The 21228-nt window shown below is 46.3% G+C and overlaps 1 protein-coding gene across 5 annotated transcripts in view; it reads left to right on the top strand.

Annotated features, from left to right (window-relative positions):
• The window catches only part of TET3 (tet methylcytosine dioxygenase 3), a 107729-nt gene that overhangs the window by 9182 nt on the left and 77319 nt on the right, over positions 1–21228 (top strand). The window contains exons 1-2 of one of the 5 annotated variants that reach the window (XM_083629169.1): positions 14731–14820; positions 15664–15720. The exons of 1 other annotated variant lie outside the window; for it this stretch is intronic. In XM_083629169.1, the coding sequence (XP_083485295.1) occupies positions 14746–14820; positions 15664–15720 (132 nt within the window). In that variant the 5' untranslated portion in view covers positions 14731–14745. Of the gene's footprint in view, positions 1–14730; positions 14821–15025; positions 15380–15663; positions 15721–21228 lie in introns of those variants that run through there. 3 more of the 5 variants (XM_083629170.1, XM_083629171.1, XM_083629167.1) reach the window with 3 other exon arrangements.

Below are 21228 nucleotides of genomic sequence, written 5' to 3'. Positions count from 1 at the left end.
CATGACCTGGAAGACCAGGGTTCAGATCCCCACTTGGCCATGAAGCTCACTGGGTGACCTTGGGCCAGTCACCATCTTTCAGTCTAACCTACCTCACAGGATTGTTGTGGGTACAAGATGGAGTGTGTGGGGGGGAACCATGTAAATCATCTTGAGCTTCTTGGAGGAAAAGGTGGTATAGACATACATACATACATCAGCCAGCCAGCTACCAAGCCCATTATGTGAAACCTGCAAGCAGGACCTGAATGCAACTGCAGTGCCCTCTCCACCTGTGTTTCCCAGTCACTGGTAATTAGAAGCATGCTGCCTCTGACACTGGAGAAAGAACATGCTCATTGCTAGTTGCCATTGATGGTCTTGTCCTCCATCCATTTGTCTGGTCCTCTTTTAAAGCCATTGGTGGCCATCACCCACATTGGTACTTTAGTTGAAGTTTGACTTGCATGTGCCCACAAGTCAAGTCCCCCAAGAGAGAAGGCCACTCTGGTGTGCGCCACAGCACCTGCGCAGATCTTTGGGAGGCTTTGTCCCAATGCTTGTAATCCAGGGAGGAAGCAGCAGCCCAACACTGTAGCACAACCTGGCCTGTGGGACTCCTTACCCACACTTGTGTGCTCCATCCATGGAAGGTTCAGAGGATGGCAACAGAAGAGCAAGCCTTTATGTTGGTAGCCCCGTTTGTGAAATGCTCTCCCCAGGGAGGGAATGATGCCTGTTGCCATCTCCATGTAGTTTTAGGTGCCAGGCAAATACTTTTCTTTTCCCTTGGACTTTTGTCCCTTAATTTGAGGGACATTGTGGCTGCTTTTAGTGAGGTGAGACATGTAGTCTTGTATTTGTCATAGATTTATAGAATTGGAGATGGAAGGGACACAGAGGTTTATCTAGTCCAACCTCCTGCAATGCAGAAACCTCCGCAGTTTAGCTGCGTTTTCCTATCATTTTTATACTGGTGGTGTCTATAGGTTTTTATTGTTTTAAATTGCTTCTAAAGTAAGTTGCTTTGAGTTACCTCTGTAAGAAAAGTGACAAACAAATACAATTAATCCTCCTCCTCCTCCTCCTCCTCCTCCTCCTCCTCCTCCTCCTCCTCCTCCAGGCTGCAGATTTGCCATGCCTGGTCTTCCTGCTAATGCTGCCATTCTTCCATAGAATCACAGAACTGTAGATTTGGAAGGGATCCCATTGATCATTTAGTCTAGCCTCCTGCAAGGCGAGAATCACAGTTAAAGAATCCCTGACACTTCGCAATCCAACATCTGTTTGGAAACCTCCAGTGAAGGAGAGTCCATTGCCTTCCCAGGGGATTCCATTCCACTGCTAAACAGCTCTTATCACCAGAAATCCTTTCCTATAGTCGGAATCTCTCCTCTTGTCCTTTGAATCCTTTGGCTTGGATTGTGCCCACTGGAGCAACAGAAAATGTGCTTTGAGCATGTTTTCCCCCAAATGCTGCTTGCTGAAGCATGTTCTTTCCCTTTGTCAAAGTTGGGGACACAGTTTTACACCAGAGAAGGGTTGTGGTTTTTTTTTGGGGGGGGGGTTAGAAATGACCCACCTGCAGAGGAGCTCCCCCCACCTCAGCACGTCTCAGCATGACTCAGAATTGCCCTGACGTCCAGGAGCGCACATTTCCCCACCATATCACTTGCCCTTCAACACGGTGGCTGCCGACTGTAGGTGGGGGTTGGGGGGGAGCCAGCGTGGTTGGGTTTAACAGGGTATGTGAAATGATGCACATGATTTCACAGCACTGCCAACACATCATCCCATACTTACTAAGCACACCGGCTCACGCATCAGAAATATGCTACATTGTCAATTACCAAATCCACCCACACAGCAGATCTGTGAGCAGGTCAACACTTGCCTTTAAAAGCTCGCTTGTGACGACAACAAGCACAAGAAGCTTCTGTGTCTGTTTTCCCCCTTTTCTCTTTTCCCCCTCCCTCCTTTTCACTTTCCCTTTGCCTTCTCTTTTCCTTCCCAGCCAGAGGCAGCCAAAAGCATTTGGCTCCTGAGGCAGAAAATCTAAATGACATCATCCCTGCCACCCCTCCCCAAAAAAGTTAAAATAATGAACTCCATTATTTGGTGGGGAGGGACCCTCAGCTCAGTGGCAGAAAACATGCTGTGAGCGCAGAATATTCCGGTTCATGCCTTGGTATCTCCGGGTCAGGCTGGGAAAGATTGAAGCCAGAGACTGTGGAGAGCAGGGGATGCTGCTGATCAGTGTGGGTGAAGGGTGGGAATGCCCCCACCCTGCTAAGGGCCACATTCTGTTGGGGGCAATGTGTGTGTGTGGGGGGGGTTCCGGGGGGTGACGACACTTTCAGGATCATCAGCTTTCAGTGTTGTTATGTATTGAAGTTCTTACCCTGGGCCAGCAGGGGGATACTGTAGATAGTTTCACTCAGGTCTGCATATGCAAATAAGGAATTCAGAGTGACGTTCAGTGATTGGATAGTTACAGAAAGTTGTCACTGTTGCTTTGTAGTTGAACTCTATATAAGCAGGTTGGCTGAACCCTTCAGTTCAGTCCTGTTCTGGCCTGGCCTGTGAATAAACAAGAGCTGTTTGAAGAATCATTGTGTCGTCTGATATGTTCACCCACAACTTAACAAGTTACAGATAGGTAGCCGTGTTGGTCTGCCATAGTCAAAACAAAAAATTTTTTTTCCTTCCAGTAGCACCTTAAAGACAAACTAAGTTAGTTCTTGGTATGAGCTTTCGTGTGCATGCACACGTGTATCTGAAGAAGTGTGCATGCACACGAAAGCTCATACCAAGAACTAACTTAGTTGGTCTTTAAGGTGCTACTGGAAGGAAAATTTTTTTTTGTTTTAACTTAACAAGTGTCACACACACACACACACACACACACACACACAGCGTGCTTCCATCCATCCATTCACCTTCCTTCTCTCTCTCTCCCTCTCTCTCTATCTCTCTCTTCTTCCCCTGAAGCGGCAATTAGGGTTTTGTTTTCAGTTTTAAATTAAAAAAGCTCCCATTGGTGTCTATGTAAGCTCCCCGCACCCTGTCCCCAAGACTGATTGCCACACTTGAGAGTTAGGTGGGGTTTTTATCGTGTTGGCAATGTGTGGCAGGGTGGGGGGCAGAGGGTTAACATTGTAGATTGAGTGAAGCTGGAAGCAACTGTGGGCTAACTCATGACAAGACAGCTGCCTACATTTTGAGCACAATTGCTGTTAACTGGCTCTTCCCCTGTCACCCCCAGATGCAGGCCACCTCAGCTTGCCTCAATGGTGCACTCAGTCCTGTCCCAGATTCGCCTCATGCTCTGGACATGTTTATGCTCTGTCTCTGGCTCCCCCTGCCCTGCCCCAAATCAGCCAGCGGTAGTGTTTGGAGCCAGAGAAAGTTTAGTCTGCCCCAAGTCTCACTCCAGCAGCTCAGAGGTGTGGAGTACAGTGGCTTGCAGGCAGAGGGAGCTAGAGACCTTCTCTGATATCTGGCTGTGCCACTGTTTTGTGGGCCTCACACAAGTGTCTAGGATGTGATTGTTCAGTGGGTTTTGTGCCGGTGACTTGGGGGCTGGCAGGCAGGGATTCAGACCTGGTTCACCACCAATTGTATGATGACTTGAGTCTTGATAGTTGCAGAAGGCTCACCAAGTCACAGTGGCGTAGCGTGGGTTGTCAGCACCCGGGGCAAGGCAAGTAATTTGCGCCCCCTAACCCGTGGATTTTAGCACTCGAGTCTCTTCCACTAGAGAGCTGCGAGTGCGAGCACCGCCCCCCAGATGTTGCGCCCGGTGCGGCCGGCCCCCCCTGCACCCCCCACGCTACGCCACTGCCAAGTCATGAACTGAGGTCCTCCCAAGTCCTCCATGACTTCTGTTATGGAGACACAACCTCTTTTAAAGCTTGGGGACAGAGGGGTGTTCATTAAAGATTTAAGCCAGTTGGAAAGCTGTTTTAAATAGCATCCTTTTCCTTTCAAAAAACTCTGGAATTTGTTGCTGTGTGTTGAAACTTGGGTAAACTGGCAGGTGCCCAGTTTTCTTAGATGGGAGCCATGATAGTTGATAAGTCGTTTTTGAAATGGATTTCAGTGTGTGGTGTAGGCATGTCACATGACCTTTCTTCCATGGGAGGTCCAGAAGGTGGCAACACAAAGAAGGGCCTTTTCTGCAGTGGCTCCCCACTTGTGGAATGCTGTCCCAAGAGAGGCTTGCCTGGTGCCTTCACTGCATATCTTTGGGCACCAGGCAAAAATGCCTCTCTTTAACCAGGCCTTTGGCTGTTTAACATTCTATACCATTTTAAATGTGTTTGCGGGAGGGGGGTTATTGGCTTGTTTTTGTTCTTCTTGTTTTTATTATGTATTTTGTGGTCTTGTTTTGTATTTTTATGTTGTGAATTCCCTAGGATCTTTGGGTGAAGGGCAGTGTATAAATTTGATGAAAAGTGAATAATAAAAGATAGGGTGTTCTTTGTCGTTACAGCAATTATACCCTGAGCTGTGCTCCTTCCTGTGGAGCAGGAGGAAGGAGAATGCAGAATGAAGCCTCTGTTTCTATTTGGCACTGTTCTGACATAGTGGCCAAGCCATAGCTTGTTGTGTTGTGAACAGACTTCAGACTTACCTCCTCCAATCGCTTTCCAAACCTTACAACCCCCCCATCCAGTTTAAATAAGCTGAGGGTCTTGGTGAACCACTGAAATTTTTTCTTCTTCCTGTTGTAGCAATTGCAACACACTGTGCTAGTTGCAGTATGACTGTTAATTGTATTTTTAATTGCCTCTTTTATTTCTTACATATTGTGTTACAACTTGAATTCCAGGGAACCTTTTCCAAGTGTCTCATGTTCACCCTGGCCGTTTCTAGTCTATCCTGCTCACCTTGTGGGCAGACTGGGCTGCTGAGTACTCACAGATGCTCTGCAGAGCACCTCCCTAAAGCTCATGGACCACTGCTGATCTGCAGGCTTGGGAGCCCCTGGTGTAAACCATAGTTTGTAATATCCAGATTGGAGAAACCATGGGTTGCTTAAAACAGGAAGGGAATTGTAGTTCATGGTGTTGGAAGAGGGAGTGCAGTAGTGCTTTTATGACAGCCAAACCATGTTGTTTGAACCAGGCCTTAACTTTTCTCTTTAACCGTTGGTGAAAGTTTATTCGCTGGTGGAGGTAAGGTATTATTGGACAGTTTCTGTAAATCAAAATTTTTGTTGGGACTGCTTGCACTGAACTGTATTATGTTTCAGAATTCACATAAGTGACTTGGAAAGCTGTCACGGATTCATGGTTATAGGTGCCATAAATATTTTAAGAATACAGTGGTACCTCAGGTTACACACGCTTCAGGTTACACACGCTTCAGGTTACATACGCTTCAGGTTACAGACTCCGCTAACCCAGAAATATTACCTTGGGTTAAGAACTTTGCTTCAGGATGAGAACAGAAATCGTGCAGCGGCGGCGCAGTGGCAGCAGGAGGCCCCATTAGCTAAAGTGGTACCTCAGGTTAAGAACAGTTTCAGGTTAAGAACGAATTAAGTGCTTAACCCGAGGTACCACTGAATATTGCAGGGAAGAACTATTTAAATAAGAGCCACTAGAGAAGGATTGGAACAATTGTTACAGCACTTTTGATTTTTGAATACACACTCCAAATCTAGCTGTCTGTTTCTTAAAGACCAACTAAGTTAGTTCTTGGTATGAACTTTCGTGTGCATGCACACTTCTTCAGATACACTGCTGAAGAAGTGTGCATGCACACGAAAGCTCATACCAAGAACTAACTTAGTTGGTCTTTAAGGTGCTACTGGAAGGAAAAAAAAATTTTTTTTTTGTTTTGACTATGGCAGACCAACACGGCTACCTATCTGTGTCTGTTTCTGCCATTAATAGGTATTTGGCTTAACCCTTGGCCTTACATGTATATAGTGTTAAAATCAAGGGGACTTACTCCCAAGTGCCTGGTTTTTTTATTATTTAAAGAAAAGAATGATGTGTTTAGCACGCCCCAATCGTAGGCCTTCACCTCCACCTCGCTTATGACTTTCTTCCTGATTCTATTGCCAGCCAACTTTTAAATTGCTGTTTTTCCTTCCTTGCACAAAGTTCCCTATGTGCATATTGAAACTGTTAGAAATCCTCACAGTAGGCAAAATGGGTTAATTTGCATTTATAAGTACACCAGATATTATGCAGCACATTCAGACAGGGATCAAAGCTCAAGGAAGCTCAATCATTTTTGGTCCTGTACCAAAGGAAATGTTTAAGAGGTGTTGATAGTGTCTATTCCTCCAATCTAGCTGCTTTTTCTGAGGCGAACCATGAAGTTAAATGGTTTAACACAGCAGCTGTATAATACCTTTCAAAGCGTGGGAATACAATACCCTCATTCTCAGCTCACAAAAGGTCAGGAGCCAATTCTTGCCATCTGATCAATATTAAATATCAATATTGCCATCTGACTCACCTTTCTGAAAATGCTTTATGTTTAAAAAGTAGCAATGCACCCATGGGTCCCTGGGCATCAAGCCCCTTGTACTCCTGTTTGAAGGATAAGCTGGAACCCCCAAAAGCATTGCTTCTAGCATAATAGAATAATAGAATCATAGAACTGTAGAGTGGGAAGGGACCATGAGGGTCGTCTAGTCTAACCCCCTGCAATGCAGAAATATTTTTGCCCAATGTGAGGCTTGAACCCATGACTCTGAGATTAAGAGTACAGTCATACCTCAGGTTGAATGTGCTTCAGGTTGAGCGCTTTCGGGTTGCGCTCTGCGGAGCACGTTACTTCCGGGTTTCGCCACTCGCGCATGCGCAGACACTAAAAATGACGTCATGCGCGGAAGCGGCAAAACGCAACCTGCACACGCGCAGACACGCCGTCGCGTCTTACGTTCTGTTCAGGATGCGAACGGGGCTCCGGAACGGATCCCGTTTGCATCCCGAGGTACCACTGTACCATTCTCTACTGGCTGAGATGTCAGATTCCCGTCACACTGCCCATTCCTTTCATGTCCTCCTTGTGAGCTTCCCATGATGCATCTGGCTGGCCAGTGTTGGAAACAGAATGCTAGATTATTTATTTAGTCAGTTAAAAGCATTTTTATCCTGCTCTTCAGCAAATAATAAAATACAAATGTGACCTTAGTGTGGCTTTATAAATAGACAACAGCAGTTTACTGCAAAGCCCAGCTTTCAGTTGCCCTTTGTGGCTGCTCATTCAAGGACCTGAGCATCCTTGTCAAAGTGCTGCTGTTTTCACCTGTACTTTGCTCTTCAAACAGTGCACAGAAAATGCTCACTTTCGAAAAGCAGTTCTCTGCAACTGCCCAGGAGTAGCAGTATTATCCCTACAGATCCTTGCAAGGCTTTCTGTTACTTCCACATCTCTCTCTGAAGCCAAGAGCTTTCTGCAGAGATTCACCACCCACCTCTCCCCTCCTTGCTGCATCACTGACGTCCCTGGCTGTTTTGAGAGTGATGCTGGAGTTGGGCAAGTGCGAGCTGTGTTACCATGCCGACAGTGATGATGTTTTCAAATTGTCTAAAATTGCTTTTTATCTGGCATACTCATATTAGTGTGGTGGCTGGGCGGTTTCATGCCAGTCAGTTTACAGGGTTACGTGTGAGTTTGCCAGCTGCATAAGGAATGTGAAAATAAGTTGGGTCCATCTTTGCAAAAATTTGATAGGTAGTGATTGTGGCTTGTAGAAATTTGCTTTCATTTCTGTGTCTAATTGCCTTGTTGTACACTGCCATTATATAAACAAATGAAGAACAACTTGCATCTGAACTTCTGTGTGTGTGTGTGTGTGTGTGTGTGTGTGAGAGAGAGAGAGAGAGAGAGAGAGAGAGAGGTGTTTCATAAATCTGGAATAGATCTGACTGATCATCTGGTCCCCAAATCTTGATGTGATGCATAATGACCATAGTGAAAGTACTATTTTTGGATTGTTTTTAGTTGTTGTTGTTTTTTTAAAAAAGAAGTGCACTGCCAATTCTGTTCTCACACATTTCCTAAGCCAGGGTTAGCCAAATGCCTCCTAGATGTTGGATTGTATCTCCCATCATCCCTGACCATTGAGCATGCTGGCTGCAGGTCCAACAGCATCTGGAGGGCACCATGTTGACTAACCTTGCTCCAAGGAGCTTCATCAGCACACCCTCTGATTGCTGTGTAGCTTGTTCAGTATTGACCAGAAATGATTTATCTCCAGCTCCGCAAATATCATGACAAGAATCATGTGTCTTCTGCTCTCTCTCTAAGTGTTTTATTAGATCCCACAATGAGAGACCCAGAATGTTGGACCACAGAAGAGCCTGATGGATCTGACTAATGGCTCATATAGTCCAGCATCCTGTTCTTAAAGTGTCCAATCAGATGCCTGCGGGAAGCCTGCAAACAGAACCTGAGCACAACAGGACCTCTTCCTTCCTGGGGATCCCAGCAACTGCATACCCTCCAACATTTCTCCGATGAAAACAGGGATGTCCTATTTATTATTATTATTATTATTATTATTATTATTATTATTAATAATAATAATAATAATGCCCTGTCCATCTGATTGGGTTGCCCTAGCTTCTTTGGGTAGCTTCCAATGTATATAAAGGTAAAGGGACCCCTGACCATTAGGTCCAGTGGTGGCCGACTCTGGGGTTGCGCTCTCATCTCGCTTTATTGGCCGAGGGAGCCGGCGTACAGCTTCCGGGTCATGTGGCCAGCATGACTAAGCCGCTTCTGGCAAACCAGAGCAGCGCACGGAAATGCCGCTTACCTTCCCACCGAAGCAGTACCTATTTATCTACTTGCACTTTGACGTGCTTTCAAACGGCTAGGTTGGCAGGAGCAGGGACTGAGCAACGGGAGCTCACCCCGTTGCGGGGATTCGAACTGCCGACCTTCCAATTGGCAAGCCCTAGGCTCTGTGGTTTAACCCACAGCGCCACCCGCATCCCTCCAATGTATATAAAAGCAGAATAAAACATTAAACATTAAAAAAAGCATCCCTATATATGGGGCTGCCTTCAGATGTCTCCTAAAGGTTGTATAGTTACTTATCTCCTTGGCTCAGGGGGTCAGATAATGCCATACCCTCCAACATTTCTCCAATGAAAATAGGGACATCCTAAGGAAAAGTGGGACATTCTGGGATCCAATCAGAAACCAGGTTGGCTTCTGCAAATCCGGGTCTGTCCCTGGAAAGCAGGGACATTGGGAGGGTCTGCAATGGGTATTCAGAAGCATTGCTGCTTCTGACTGTGGGGGCAGAGCAGAGCCTCCACCCTGCTTGTGGAGTTCCTATTAGGGCACCCGCTTGGCCACTGTGGGAAATGGTAGATGCTAGACTGGATGGAGCATGGTTTTGATCCATCAGGGCTCTTACGGTAGCCATATGCATCACCATGAGTTGGATGAAATTGTAACAGAAAGCCAACTTTGCTCCAAAATTGTTGCTCTCTCTTTTGGAGTGACCGTGTAACCTTCTGGTTATATCTGCTCCTTAGTCTTAAAACTGTTGGGTTAAACGCCAGCCTTGACACACTAGTAACAGCTGTGATTTATGTATTTGCTGTGCTTTAGTCCATGCCTGCAGAAGAGTTCTGTGTAACTCAAAAAGTCACTTCTATCATTTTATCATCACAGTGCTTGCTCTGTGTTTTTTCTTCTGCCCGACTTTGGGGCTATAGAGGGTGGGTTTTAGCAGAGCTCTTTCAGTGGGGCTGTCACGGGTGTTGTTTAAATGCAAGGGGAGGAGACATACAGTGTTTCTGTAGCGAATAGGGGTGATTTTCAGCTGCTTGTGTGTTAGAGGCAGGCAGGGGCCACGGACCTCTGCAAAAGAAAAGAGGAATGGGTCTCTCCCCGCCCCCGCCTGTTTTGTTCTAGAGGTCACTATTGATTAGAGGGGGAAAGGTGAATGACCATGGCTTTTATTTATTACAAAAGATCACAGTGGGGGATCTTCACTGCAAGAAGCAAGTAGTCACTGACCCATGAAAACCTGTCCTCTCCCCACACCCTTTCCCTTTTTACTGCAGCGAGACTTTCTCATTTAAACATCAGCTGCTGTCCACATTGAGGTGCTGGTTAATGACTAAGCAGCCACTCAGCCCCAAAGTGACTTCATTACTTTTCAGGTGATGGCAGTTGGGTCAGTGGTAAAGCCCATGTCTGGAACAGGATGTATGAGCCATTAGTGCCGAGTTCTTTGCTTTTGGTGGGTCCAGTTGCTCTAAAGTTTGGTTGTTTGTGTGGTTTTGAAACCTACCCAGTTCACTGCAGAGACAGCAACTGATTGAGATCATAGAATTGCAGAGTCGGGAGAGACTCAAAGGGTCATTTGGTCCAAACCCCTGCAATGCAAAGATACTGGTTGTGGTTGAAGCCTCTCTCCAGTGAAAAATTGTTCTTAAGCTAGTTTTGATTCATTTCCCCAATATTCCACCCCAGATAGCATAGCTATAATTGCACTGGGAACTTTCCACCAGTGGTTAAGTTCACTTTTAGAGTAATAGTAATATTCACACTTTCTCTTAGCAATTGAGTCTTAAGTGCTTCACATTATCTGTGTCAGTGGAAGGCAACTTTAATCAAGTTAAGGCAGCCTTTCCTAACCTGTTGCCTTCCAGATGTTTCTGACTACAAGAGCTGTGCTCACTGAGACTGATGAAAGTTATGTGGTCATATCCATACCATATATTTAAAACACTCTTAAAACACCATAATAGTCATGGCTTCCTCTAATTTATTTATTTGTTGCATTTATATGCCATCTTTTCCTCCGTGCAGATCAAGGTGGCCCACATGGTTCTCTTCCTCCCCCACAACAACCCTGTGAGGTGGGTTGGCTGAGAGTGAGGGGCATCACTCAGTGAACTTTGTGGCCAAGTGGGGATTTGAACCCTGGTCTCCCAGGTCTTAGTCCAACCCTCTAACCATTATGCCATACTGTTGGTTAAAGGTGCTGACCTCACAGAGCTCTGACATCCCCAACAAACTACATTTCCAAAGAATCTCCATGGCTGGTAGGAGTACTTTAAATGTGTGGTGTTGCTGTGACTATATTCCAAAACATCTGCAGGACACCAGGCTGGAAAAGGAGAGGCTAAGGATGGCAGAGGAGTGTGAAAGCTATAGGGTTCCTCATTGACCAGCTTAATACCTGCTGGCTTTCCTGCTGGTGAAAATTGCTCTTGAACAGGCTTGCAAATGTGTCCTTTGCCTGGAGGAAGTTTTGGCTCCTTCCACACAAGTAGATAGAGGTGCTTCCTGATTTCTCTTCTCTTGCTTTTTGGCCTTAGAGGCTTAGCTGGCTAACAAAGAACCACTATGTTCTGTGGTTAAGAGTTTTGGATCAGGCCTGGGGAGACCCTGATTGAAATCCTGATGGCACTTGGCTGCATGATCCCTCTCATCCTAACCTGCCTCACAAGGTTGTTGGGAAGATAAAATGGTGGCAACCACATATGCTGCCCAGTCTTCAACAATCCCTCTGGAAGGGATGTCATGATGGAAGATCTGTAGCCAGGGTGATGAGCAGAGCCTCCATCTCCTCTCCTGCTTAGAGGCAGGGTGGGGGCAGAGGCAGCTGCATTGAGCTTATGGATGTTCCAAAGTTGGACACAGCTGGCAGGGGGGAAACCCTACCCACCTCTTGCAGGGGGGAAGGGGGCGTGGGCAGGTCTCCATAGTGCGCACGACTTTGAAGACCCTGTGATGTCTGGGTCTGCTTGGAATATGGAAGCATAAGTGGGCCAGTTAACTTTTTCTGTGAGCTTGACTGCCCTAAGTAGCAATCTGCAATTGTTTCGGACCCAGGTTCAATGGCACCCAATTATGTTGTGTGTGGCTTTTTTTACCCCATATGTTAATCTTTCTCCTTCCTTTATAAGACTCCAATACCTTGCAATAGTAACTTATAGTTGTTCATATTGACAGGGCTGTGCTTCATTTAATCACAAAGGAAAAAGGAAAAAAGAAAATCTGAACTATGCAATCTGTATGCATTATGCAAATCAATCGGCTTTACCCATATTATCTTAGCTGGCAGAAGGCGTTCTTCTTCTGTTGGGCATGCAGAGAGCAGTGGACAGGAGTGCAGGGCATCAGGCAGGCTCACGACCTCCTGGTTGCTGGAGCTCCTCAGCCTTCTTTGGCTTTGGACATTTCATTTGGCAGTGTTTCCAGTGCGCTCTGATCTCCGGTGTTTTCAGCATCACTGATGTCTCTTCCCTCTTCCTTCCTGGAGGCAGCTTTATCAGCTGGGATTGGGAGTGTGTAGTGTGTACTTGCTTGCTTGCATGCGGGCTCAGGTATGGGCTGGCCATGCCCACCTTTACTTTGGCCACCCCCACTGCTGGCATGCAAGCCTTGGAGGGTTGGCTGATGGGAAATGCGGGCCTCCAGCCGAAAAGGCTCGCCACCCCCTTGCGCGCCACCTGTAGCCATGAGGAGCATTCAGCCTCTGGCAGGCACAAACAGGTCTGGCAACCAGTTTACTTGCATCTGCTGATTCCAGAAATGTGCTGGATTGCGGTAGAGTGAATTCTTTTCATGTAGGCAGCTGATTTCAATCTGGGACGGATTTCTACAGATGATGGGACAAGTCTGTGCAGGTCTTGTAGAGCAGAATGTGACTGGGCACGCACCTTTCTCTTGAAGAGCACATTTCCATGTATTTTGCATGTCTGCATGAATGTGCTTGGCTGTCTGAGATGTTCCTATGCATGAGGAATAAGCTATGAAGGTTGATTGTGCAAATGTGTTTGGGAGCTGTGTGTCACCCTTCTGTGTCTGCTGTGTTCCTGTAGGGCCCTCTGTTGCAATGAGGGACACACCTCTTTTCTTGTTTGAATGAGACAACAAAGACCATTCTGAGAGGAATGATGTTAGTCCTGCAAACATTGCCTGCAAACTGTGATCCATCAGCCTAAGTATGACATGCCTAAGGAAACATAGCCTTTATCCTGGGATTGCTTAGTCAGTAGAGCATGGACTCTTAATCCCAGGGCCATAGGTTCAAGCCTCACATTGGGCAAAAGGTTCATGCATTGCAGGGGGTTGGACTAGATGACCCTTGGGATTCCTTCCAACTCTACAATTCTGTGATTCTATGATACTATGAAGACTCACATTCCACACACCCTGCTACCTAGATCAAGTTTATAACCTTATACTTTCAGCAGACTCTTGAGCAGCAAAAGCTTTGTTGGATTGCTCAGTTTCGAGTTGGATGGGAGGAATTGCCTATTAGAAAGCCTACCTGTCAGGGGAAAAAATCTGTTGCGAACTGAAGAGCCCTGCTGAATTGGACCAAACTTCCACCTAGTTCAGCATTTGGATTACAGCAATGGCTGGTCAGTGACACACCTCTTGGAACTCACAAGTGGGCCCAAAGAGGTCTTCCCCTGTTGTTCGTTTTCATCCAGCATCTGGCATTCCCAGATGTACCGTCTCTGTCTCAGGCAGCCATCCCCAGTCAGCGGCCCTCCAGATGTTGTCAGCTTCAAACAATGGAGCTGTAGGATGTTGGAACTAATAGGAGTTGTAGTACAAAACATCAGGAAGGCACCAGGTTGGAGACTGTGGATGTAAAGGCTGTCATGGCTGATAATCCTGGATAGCCCTCTCCATGAAGTTTTCTACCCCCCTTTAAAAGCCACCTAAACTGGCTATGTCTTCTCTTCATTAGACAGATTGCGTCTTGCTTTTTTACCAGGGTTTAAATCCCTACTCTGCTTGTTGGGTGACCTTGGACCAATCTCTGGCTCTCAGCCTAACCTGCCTCAGGGCTGTTGTTAGAATAAAATGGGAAGGGCCATGCACACCACCTTGAGCCCTTTGGAGGAAAGGTGAGATAGAAATATAATAATAATAAAAAAGAAAAGCATCTGAAAGCATAGTTGTGAAAGAACCTAGCAACCATGCTTTTATGGCAGCAGAGTGCTTCCTTTTATCTGAATCTGCTGATAAGAAAATGATTGCGTTAGAGTGAGGGGTTCCACAAAAGGAGAATTGATACATGAAATACAGACCTGCAGTGTGGGGAATATAAAGGGTGACCTGCCTGACCAGGAAGCTGAATCTCTCTGAACACTAAAAAATGCAGAGCATTGCTAGAAGAGGTTTGGGATCTTTGCTGTGATGGCAAAATCTATGACATGTTATTTGTGAGCAAAAGAAAAGAAAAACCAGCAATAAAACTGGAAATGATTTGTTGAACACTGTGACCGGGGGAGGGGGGAAATACATGGCTTCCCCAGTCAAAGGGTGGCTTTGTAATGTTTCGGGTGTGGATTTGAATCCTGATCTCCCAGGTTCCAGTCCAGCACTCTAACCACTACACGACACTGTTTCTCATGATTGCATGCATTGCATGGTTCCTAAAGAGTTCTAATAGGAACAATTATTGCTAACTAAGTCTTTGAACTTTATATCTTTTCAATTTTTTTCTTTCTATGTGGTTTGTTTGTGGGTGCATTTTTCAATCTGTTATTAAAATTTTCGTACTGTTGTAATATTAAAAACTGTGGTGGTGGTGGGGAATGCACAGCGTTATTTGTTTCGTGCAGAGCCACACGTGGCCGTGGTGCCCTTGCCAGGCGTTCATGGCATTCTTGGAGATGCCTGCCTTACTCCTTGCCAAACTGGCCCTGGCAGGCGCAGTTCCTCCTCCGTGAGAATCGGCCCACGTGAGTGAATGGCCTCATCCTTGCTCTGGACTTCCTCCTCCGAGAGCTGCTTCCCTCAGTAATGTGTCCATGCAGGGGAAGTAGCAGAGTCCCAGCTCCATCCCTGGTGGACAGATCTTGGCCGGAGTGGCACTGGGTCAGTAGAGCAGTGGTGACAGCTCTGGGTGACCCTCCTCGTCCTTCTCCTTGCTTTGGACTGCTGCCTCTGTGAGGCAGGTGAGAGCTCTGGGGAGGCAGCTGCAAAGCCCTGCCCATCCTCACCGCCCTCCTGCTCCGGCTGCTGCTGCTGCTGCTGCTGCTGCTGCTGCTGGGAGGGTTGGGTTTCCCCCACCCCTCCCATCGCCCTGCCCCTCCTCCTGTGAGGCAGGCAGGCAGGCAGGCAGGCAGGCGGAAGCCTGGGCATGCATGTCACGTCCACCCTGCTTGTTTGGTGGGGAGGGGGGGAAGAGGGCTGGGAGCTCGGCAGTATGATAATGACTCTAGCGTCTGGCAGGAGAAAAGCCCCTGACTGCACCAGGGTGTCTGTACCGCCGCTTCAAGGAGAATGAGGCAAGATGGCTGCTTGGTAGCGATGGAGGAGGCTCGCTGGGGCTGAAGGAAGGCTGGCTTTTGGGGGGGAGGCGAGCTGGCTGGGAGGCAGCAAAGGGAAGCGGGCCAGCAGAGGGGGAAGCTGCAGAAGGAAGGTTTGGGGCGAGGTAACAAATGGATTCCTTTCTTATGTTTATGTTCAAAGACCTTTAAGAAAATAAATGCTAGCCTCCCGCACCATCCCTTCCTCCTCCTCCTCCTCCTCAGAGGATTATTGTAAATGGAGGATGAACATTTAAATAGCCCACCAGAGGCCTGGCAAATTAAAGCTCTCTTGCATCTTGCTGGATACCTCGTTGTTGTTGTTTTGCTTCGGCTGCTTTCTAAAATTTAGTTTTGATAGTTGTTGTTTTCTTTCTTTCTTTTTATTTTTTAAAAAATTCCTCTGCAGGTGGAAATAAAGGACAATAAAGACACCAGCACACAGGATCGAAAGCCAGCGGTGGAGGTACTGTTTCTTTGTATACTTTTAAAAAGACAAAAGCACTGAAGGGGGATTGGAAAGTGGAAGTATGGCCAACTGTGAAAGCTGATTGTGTGTGTGTGTGTAATATTGCACTAAATCATACACACACACACACACACACACACATCTCCTGGTTGTCAGTTTCTGAGGCTTGCTTCTCATCCACAGTTGGTGTGTATGTGTTGGTTTTCTTGGAGTTCCTTTGGAGTTCCTTTGCATCCAAAGAACATCCAAAAGGTGCCCCAGGTTTATGACAGGCAAGCCATGATTTCTCTCTCTCCCTGTTCCCCAGATCTCTGTATGAGCTCGTAAAATTATCAAAGGAGACGAGACTCTTTGAAACAGGTGTGACATCATCCTGATGTAACCATGGTGACTGTCTTAACCTTTCTGTGATGTGGCTTGAAGTGACCGCTTGGTAGCGATGGTGCAAAACAGGAACTTTCCCTCTCCTAATTTTGGGGAGGTATCAAAAAGGGGGAAAGCAGATGAGCAGTTTGATCATGTGCTTGTTGAGGACAAGGCCAGTTTCTGCCTCCTGTTATACTGACAACTGAAGAGCTTATTTTCCATGTGCCCCCAACAGAATCTGGTCTCATGGGCTGCTCCAGATCTGAGAGCTGCTTGTGGGAAAATCCCTAAGAGGAGGCAGTTATGGTGATGATGAAACACCAAGCTCAGCGTTGCAGCTTGTGGCGGTTGGGTGTTCTTGGTAGATATGAGAGGGAGGGGAAAGTGAGTTGGAGAGGCTGACGTTTCTGACTGGTCTGATAGAAGGTCGCACAACCATCCTAAGATTTGGCAATAGTTGCCATCCTACCAACCGCAGGTGATATGTGGGTTGCATTTCTCTATTTCCTGTTATCCAAGGTTTTGTCCTTTCCCAGGCTGTCCTTACACTACACACTCAGGTCCCCCTTGAGTTTGCTTTATTAAATTTCCTAGACACTTTATTCTAGAGAAAGGCTCAAGGTGTCTTACAATTTAAATATGCAAAGGTTAGAAACTAAACCGTATGGCTAAATTCCCAGGACTTACTTAATATTTTCTTATGAAACAATATGAATCTGCCTTTCATTGGCCACTTATTGCCAGTGGCTAGGCTGGTATTCTGAAGATACTGGAAATTTCTGGAGGGAATGGCAATAACCACATGGTATAAGGAAGTCTGCCAGTTAGCACTTGTGAAAAATATCTGACTAAAAAATTATAATTAGTGAGGGGTTTGAAACAAAAGGACACATTTTCAATGGATTGGTGAACCTTTACTAAAGAAGACATGCTGGAACCTCCTTCACACTGCAGAAGTGTTGGTTGGTATAACTTTAAGCTATAATCTGTTCTGACATGTAATGGGCACTGACATCAGCGTACTCTGTAACCACTTATCCTGCTCTTTGTTGACCTGTAACGTAAGAAAAAATGTAGTCACCTCATTTGCTGAGGATGAAAAGGTAAAATAGAGCTGTGTGTTGTCTGTGCACTGATGACAGAACATTCCAAGCCTCTTGATGACCCCACTCAGTGGTTTCATGCAGATGTTAAATAACATGGGGAATATCATACTGGGGAATTGGTGGGGCCGAGCAATATCCCCTCAGCACTACCAGCTGGACCTACCCATTCAAGTAGGAGTGGGACCAGTGGAAAGCAGTGTCCACACCCCCAAATTTTGTAGTCTTCTGCTGAAGGATATAATGGTTGGTGGTATGGAAAGCTGCTGACAGATCAAGGAGAACCAACAGGGTCAGATTCCCCCACCCCTCTCCTGGTACAAGGTGGCCAAAGCAGTCTCTATGCCAGAACAAGGCCTCTACCCCAATTGAAATAGCTCCAGAAAATTGGCTGGTTCAAGGAAGGGAGAACTTACCTGTGTCCTAAAGTTATTAAAGTCTTCCAGGTCCAGAGAGGGTGTCACTGCCTCTTTTAGGTAACCTAGGACCTCTCCCTCCCACAAGGAGACATTGAGCCATCACCTCCTGGCTGGATTTTAATGAGCCACAAGACACAAGGATGCAATACACAAGTAATTGCATGAACAAGAATTGCACTTTGTCCTTGGGCTTCACCAGCAGAAATTCATTCAAGTAAAACCAGAGAGGAGATACTTCTCTAGATCTCACGCTTGCTATAATAGTGGGATCCAACCCTAGTACATGCAAGCAGCTTTATCCTCAAAATATCTTACAGATATGGTACAGTGGGCAATATTCATCTTCCTTTGAGCTCCAAACTACCTGGAAAAGTTCAAGCTGGATGGCATAAAGAGGATGCAGTAGAGGTGGAAAAGAGGGTTTTCCCATCACCTCCATTGCTACTGAATGGGCATGAAACATGAACACATACCAGTGTTTGGTTGTCTTCACTGGGAATTCCCCCCCCCTACCTGAGCTCAATCTGTCTCCCAGCCTGGTTTATCACTCTCAGATCTGGGGGAGACCAAAGAGCTTTCTGAGCTTTGCCAGACAAGGAAGCCTTCTCAGGGGCAATTGTGCCAGCTGCTGCTCAGCTCTCTTCTGCATTCCACGTTTCAACCAGGACTTCAACTGGAGAGCCAGCATTATCTGCCGGAATAGCTCACAGGGCCCTCTGGAAATCCATATTCTCTCTTGGAGGCACATAACCGGGCTCCTGCCAAGTGGGACCACCAGCTTCTCAGACAGCAGATTTTCCTTGGAACTGCAACATCCGAAAAAGGGAGGGAGGAGGGAACCTTTGAAGAAAGATGTCCATGGAGCAGTCCTTGTGACACCCACCCCGGGGGTGAACTCCCCTTTGCCACCCCTTTTGAGATTGCCAGAAACACTGATTCCCACAAGGAAAAGGACATTGCCCCTCTGCTGGCAGTGTTCCTCTAGTGTCCTCCTCACCTTCAAGAGCAGGGCCAGATGGAGAACAAGCACACCTGCTCTGCAGATTGTCCTGCTGCTGCTACTCCAGCTTGCTCCTGAACTCCTCTTCAGTGGCGGAGCTTCACGCTCTGGCACCGAGGCGGGGGGCAGAGAGCAGGCGATGGCGGCGCTGGTGCACGTCCTGGGAGCGTGTTGCCCAGCGTGGGCAGGGGGGCAGCCGCAGTGGCACCCCACTGGGATTGCGCTGCCGGGGTCGATGCGCTCCCCTCGCACTCCTCTTCCTCCGCTAGTGCTCCTCTTACCAGCCTGTTGAGGCCCCTCCATAGGTATTTTCATTAGGAGACTCTCATGAATCTGTTCCAGGCCTGCTGGAGCAAATCATAAGGCTCCCAACTGCTCAAAAGAACTTTCGGCTGGACCTATTACCTAGACTCTCCTTCTTGATCAAATTGTTCCTACAGATGATTCTCAAACTGGTCTTTGTATCTGCACGTGACCCTTCAGTCGTGACTCCCTTCTTTGAGCAACTGATGCACACTGTTATGTTATGGATCTGTTGATTTTGTTACTCTATCATATGTTTTGTACTGTGCAACAATTTGTTTTAAAATAGTAATTTTAAAAGAAGAAAGTAGTCCAATCATATAACAACTGACTGCTGTACATTTCCTGGCACAATTCAAGTGCTGTTCTAATCTATAAAGCCTTCCAGTTTGGTACCCCAACACTTGTAACAGGTCCAGAATCTGCAGTAAGGCACTGCCCTTTAGAACCAATTAAAACCTTGCAGAATAGCAAGCAAATATTCAGCTTACTCAGAACTCTTCATCAGTTAGGATGTTAAACAAAACAGGAAGCCAACATGAGGAGGGACCTTCTCTGCAGTGGCTCCCCGTCTGTGGAATGCTCTCCTCATGGAAGTTCGCCTGGCGCCTTCATCATACACCTTTAGGCGCCAGGCAGAAACATTCCTTTTTAACCAGGTCTTTGGTTGATTTGATTGACATCCTATGCCCTTTTAAAATGTAGTTCTTTTTTGGGGGGGGCATTCTATTGGGTGGTTTTTATTTTGATTATATATTTTGTGGTTTTATATTTTGATTTTGTTCTGTGAATCACCTCCAGGTATAGGGTGGTATATAAATTTAATAATGATGATGATGATTTGGGGGGGGGGGGAGAAGCTGCGAGTGGTGTTGAACTTAGAATGCCAGGGGAGTTTTGCAGATGTTATTGAATCAGGTGCTCAAGGTGTGAGGCAGATTGTAAGAAACAACCTAGTGCTGTTATGTTTTCTCATTTTTTAGAGTATATAAATTACAGTTTTTACTCAGGTCTAGTTCAGGCCCTCATCACCCTAATTGGGTTCCCTTGGAAGGCAGAGTGAAAAAAAGGAAAGGGCAGTGTAGTTGTCTTCATATTCGCAATTCTGGATATTAGTTTTTAGCTGCTATGCTATGGAGAAAATCAGATAGGAACTACGTTCAGGAACATTGCCTAATGGGTGGAGCACATCCAAAGTTAACTCCCATCTTCAGGTGGTAGACCTTGTGGTTTCAGGATCCCTCTCATGCATGTCATATAACACTCTCAGCTTTTCTCTCTCCTTTCTCCGTTTTATAGCATCTTGCCTGTTGAGAAGTGCTGAATAACTCAAGGGTTTGCTCACAATTGTGTGATATTTTAATTGGTCCTTATTAAACTCGACATCCCTATTGTGGATTTTGAGTGTTTCTTTGCCACTGTAAAATTTCATTATCTGATTGTTATTCTGTGTTTTCAGATTACATCCATATATGTGGGGGGTTGGGAGGGAGGCTAATGGAAAGAATTCTGGAAACACAAAGATCTTTGTATGGTAGGAAAAGCTAAGAAATGGAGAATTGTGATTCCTGTTAACTTGTGGCAGCTTGGAACACAGTAGAGTTGAAGGCATTCCCCTTTCCTCCTCCTGTCTCCTGCCCATCACTCAGAAGCAGCACCTCTTAAGTATAGTAGCGGTGCCAGCGCTTTTTTCAGCCGGAACTCACTGGAGCTCAGTTCTGGCACCTCTCAGGTGGGCTCCTTTGCTATTATAAGAGAATAAAGGCCGTGTTCATGGTGAGTTCCGGCCCCTCTTTTTCTAGAAAAATAGCACTGAGTAGTACTGAAAAATTCCATCCATGTGTGGCAGGACCTTAGAATGCTCCCTTTGTGCATTCTGAGCTTGGCTTTGTATAATTAATGTACGTGGGGTGGGATTCAAAGTTTGTCTATTCCTCTGAACTTCTTTTTTTTTAAATGAAGTATCCTATATCTTACTCCAGCATGTTTGACTGCGGCATTTCAAAGTTAGCTGAAACCTATTGACAGTAATACTACTTAGCATTTTTAGAGTGCATTTCAAAAGTCCAAAGTGAAACTCATTCAGTATAGTCTCAGTCACCGTTAAAAAAGCCCTGGTGGGCAGGCCAAGCTCTTTACCCCCACATCATAGGCTGGTGGGTAGTAGAGTTAGTTGATGAATATATGGATGAGGTGAAATTTGGAATAGGAGAATTTTCCATTCTTCCTGGTGGCTCATTTGCTTCTGCTTCTCTTACGCGGGTGGTGCTGTGGGTTAAACCACAGAGCCTAGGACTTGCCGATCAGAAGGTTG

This window comes from Podarcis filfolensis (genome assembly GCF_964270895.1).
Source record: "Podarcis filfolensis genome assembly, chromosome: 8".
Lineage (NCBI taxonomy): Eukaryota > Metazoa > Chordata > Lepidosauria > Squamata > Lacertidae > Podarcis > Podarcis filfolensis.
Note: the sequence above shows the minus strand (reverse complement) of the source record. Positions and strands in the feature narration are given on the sequence as shown.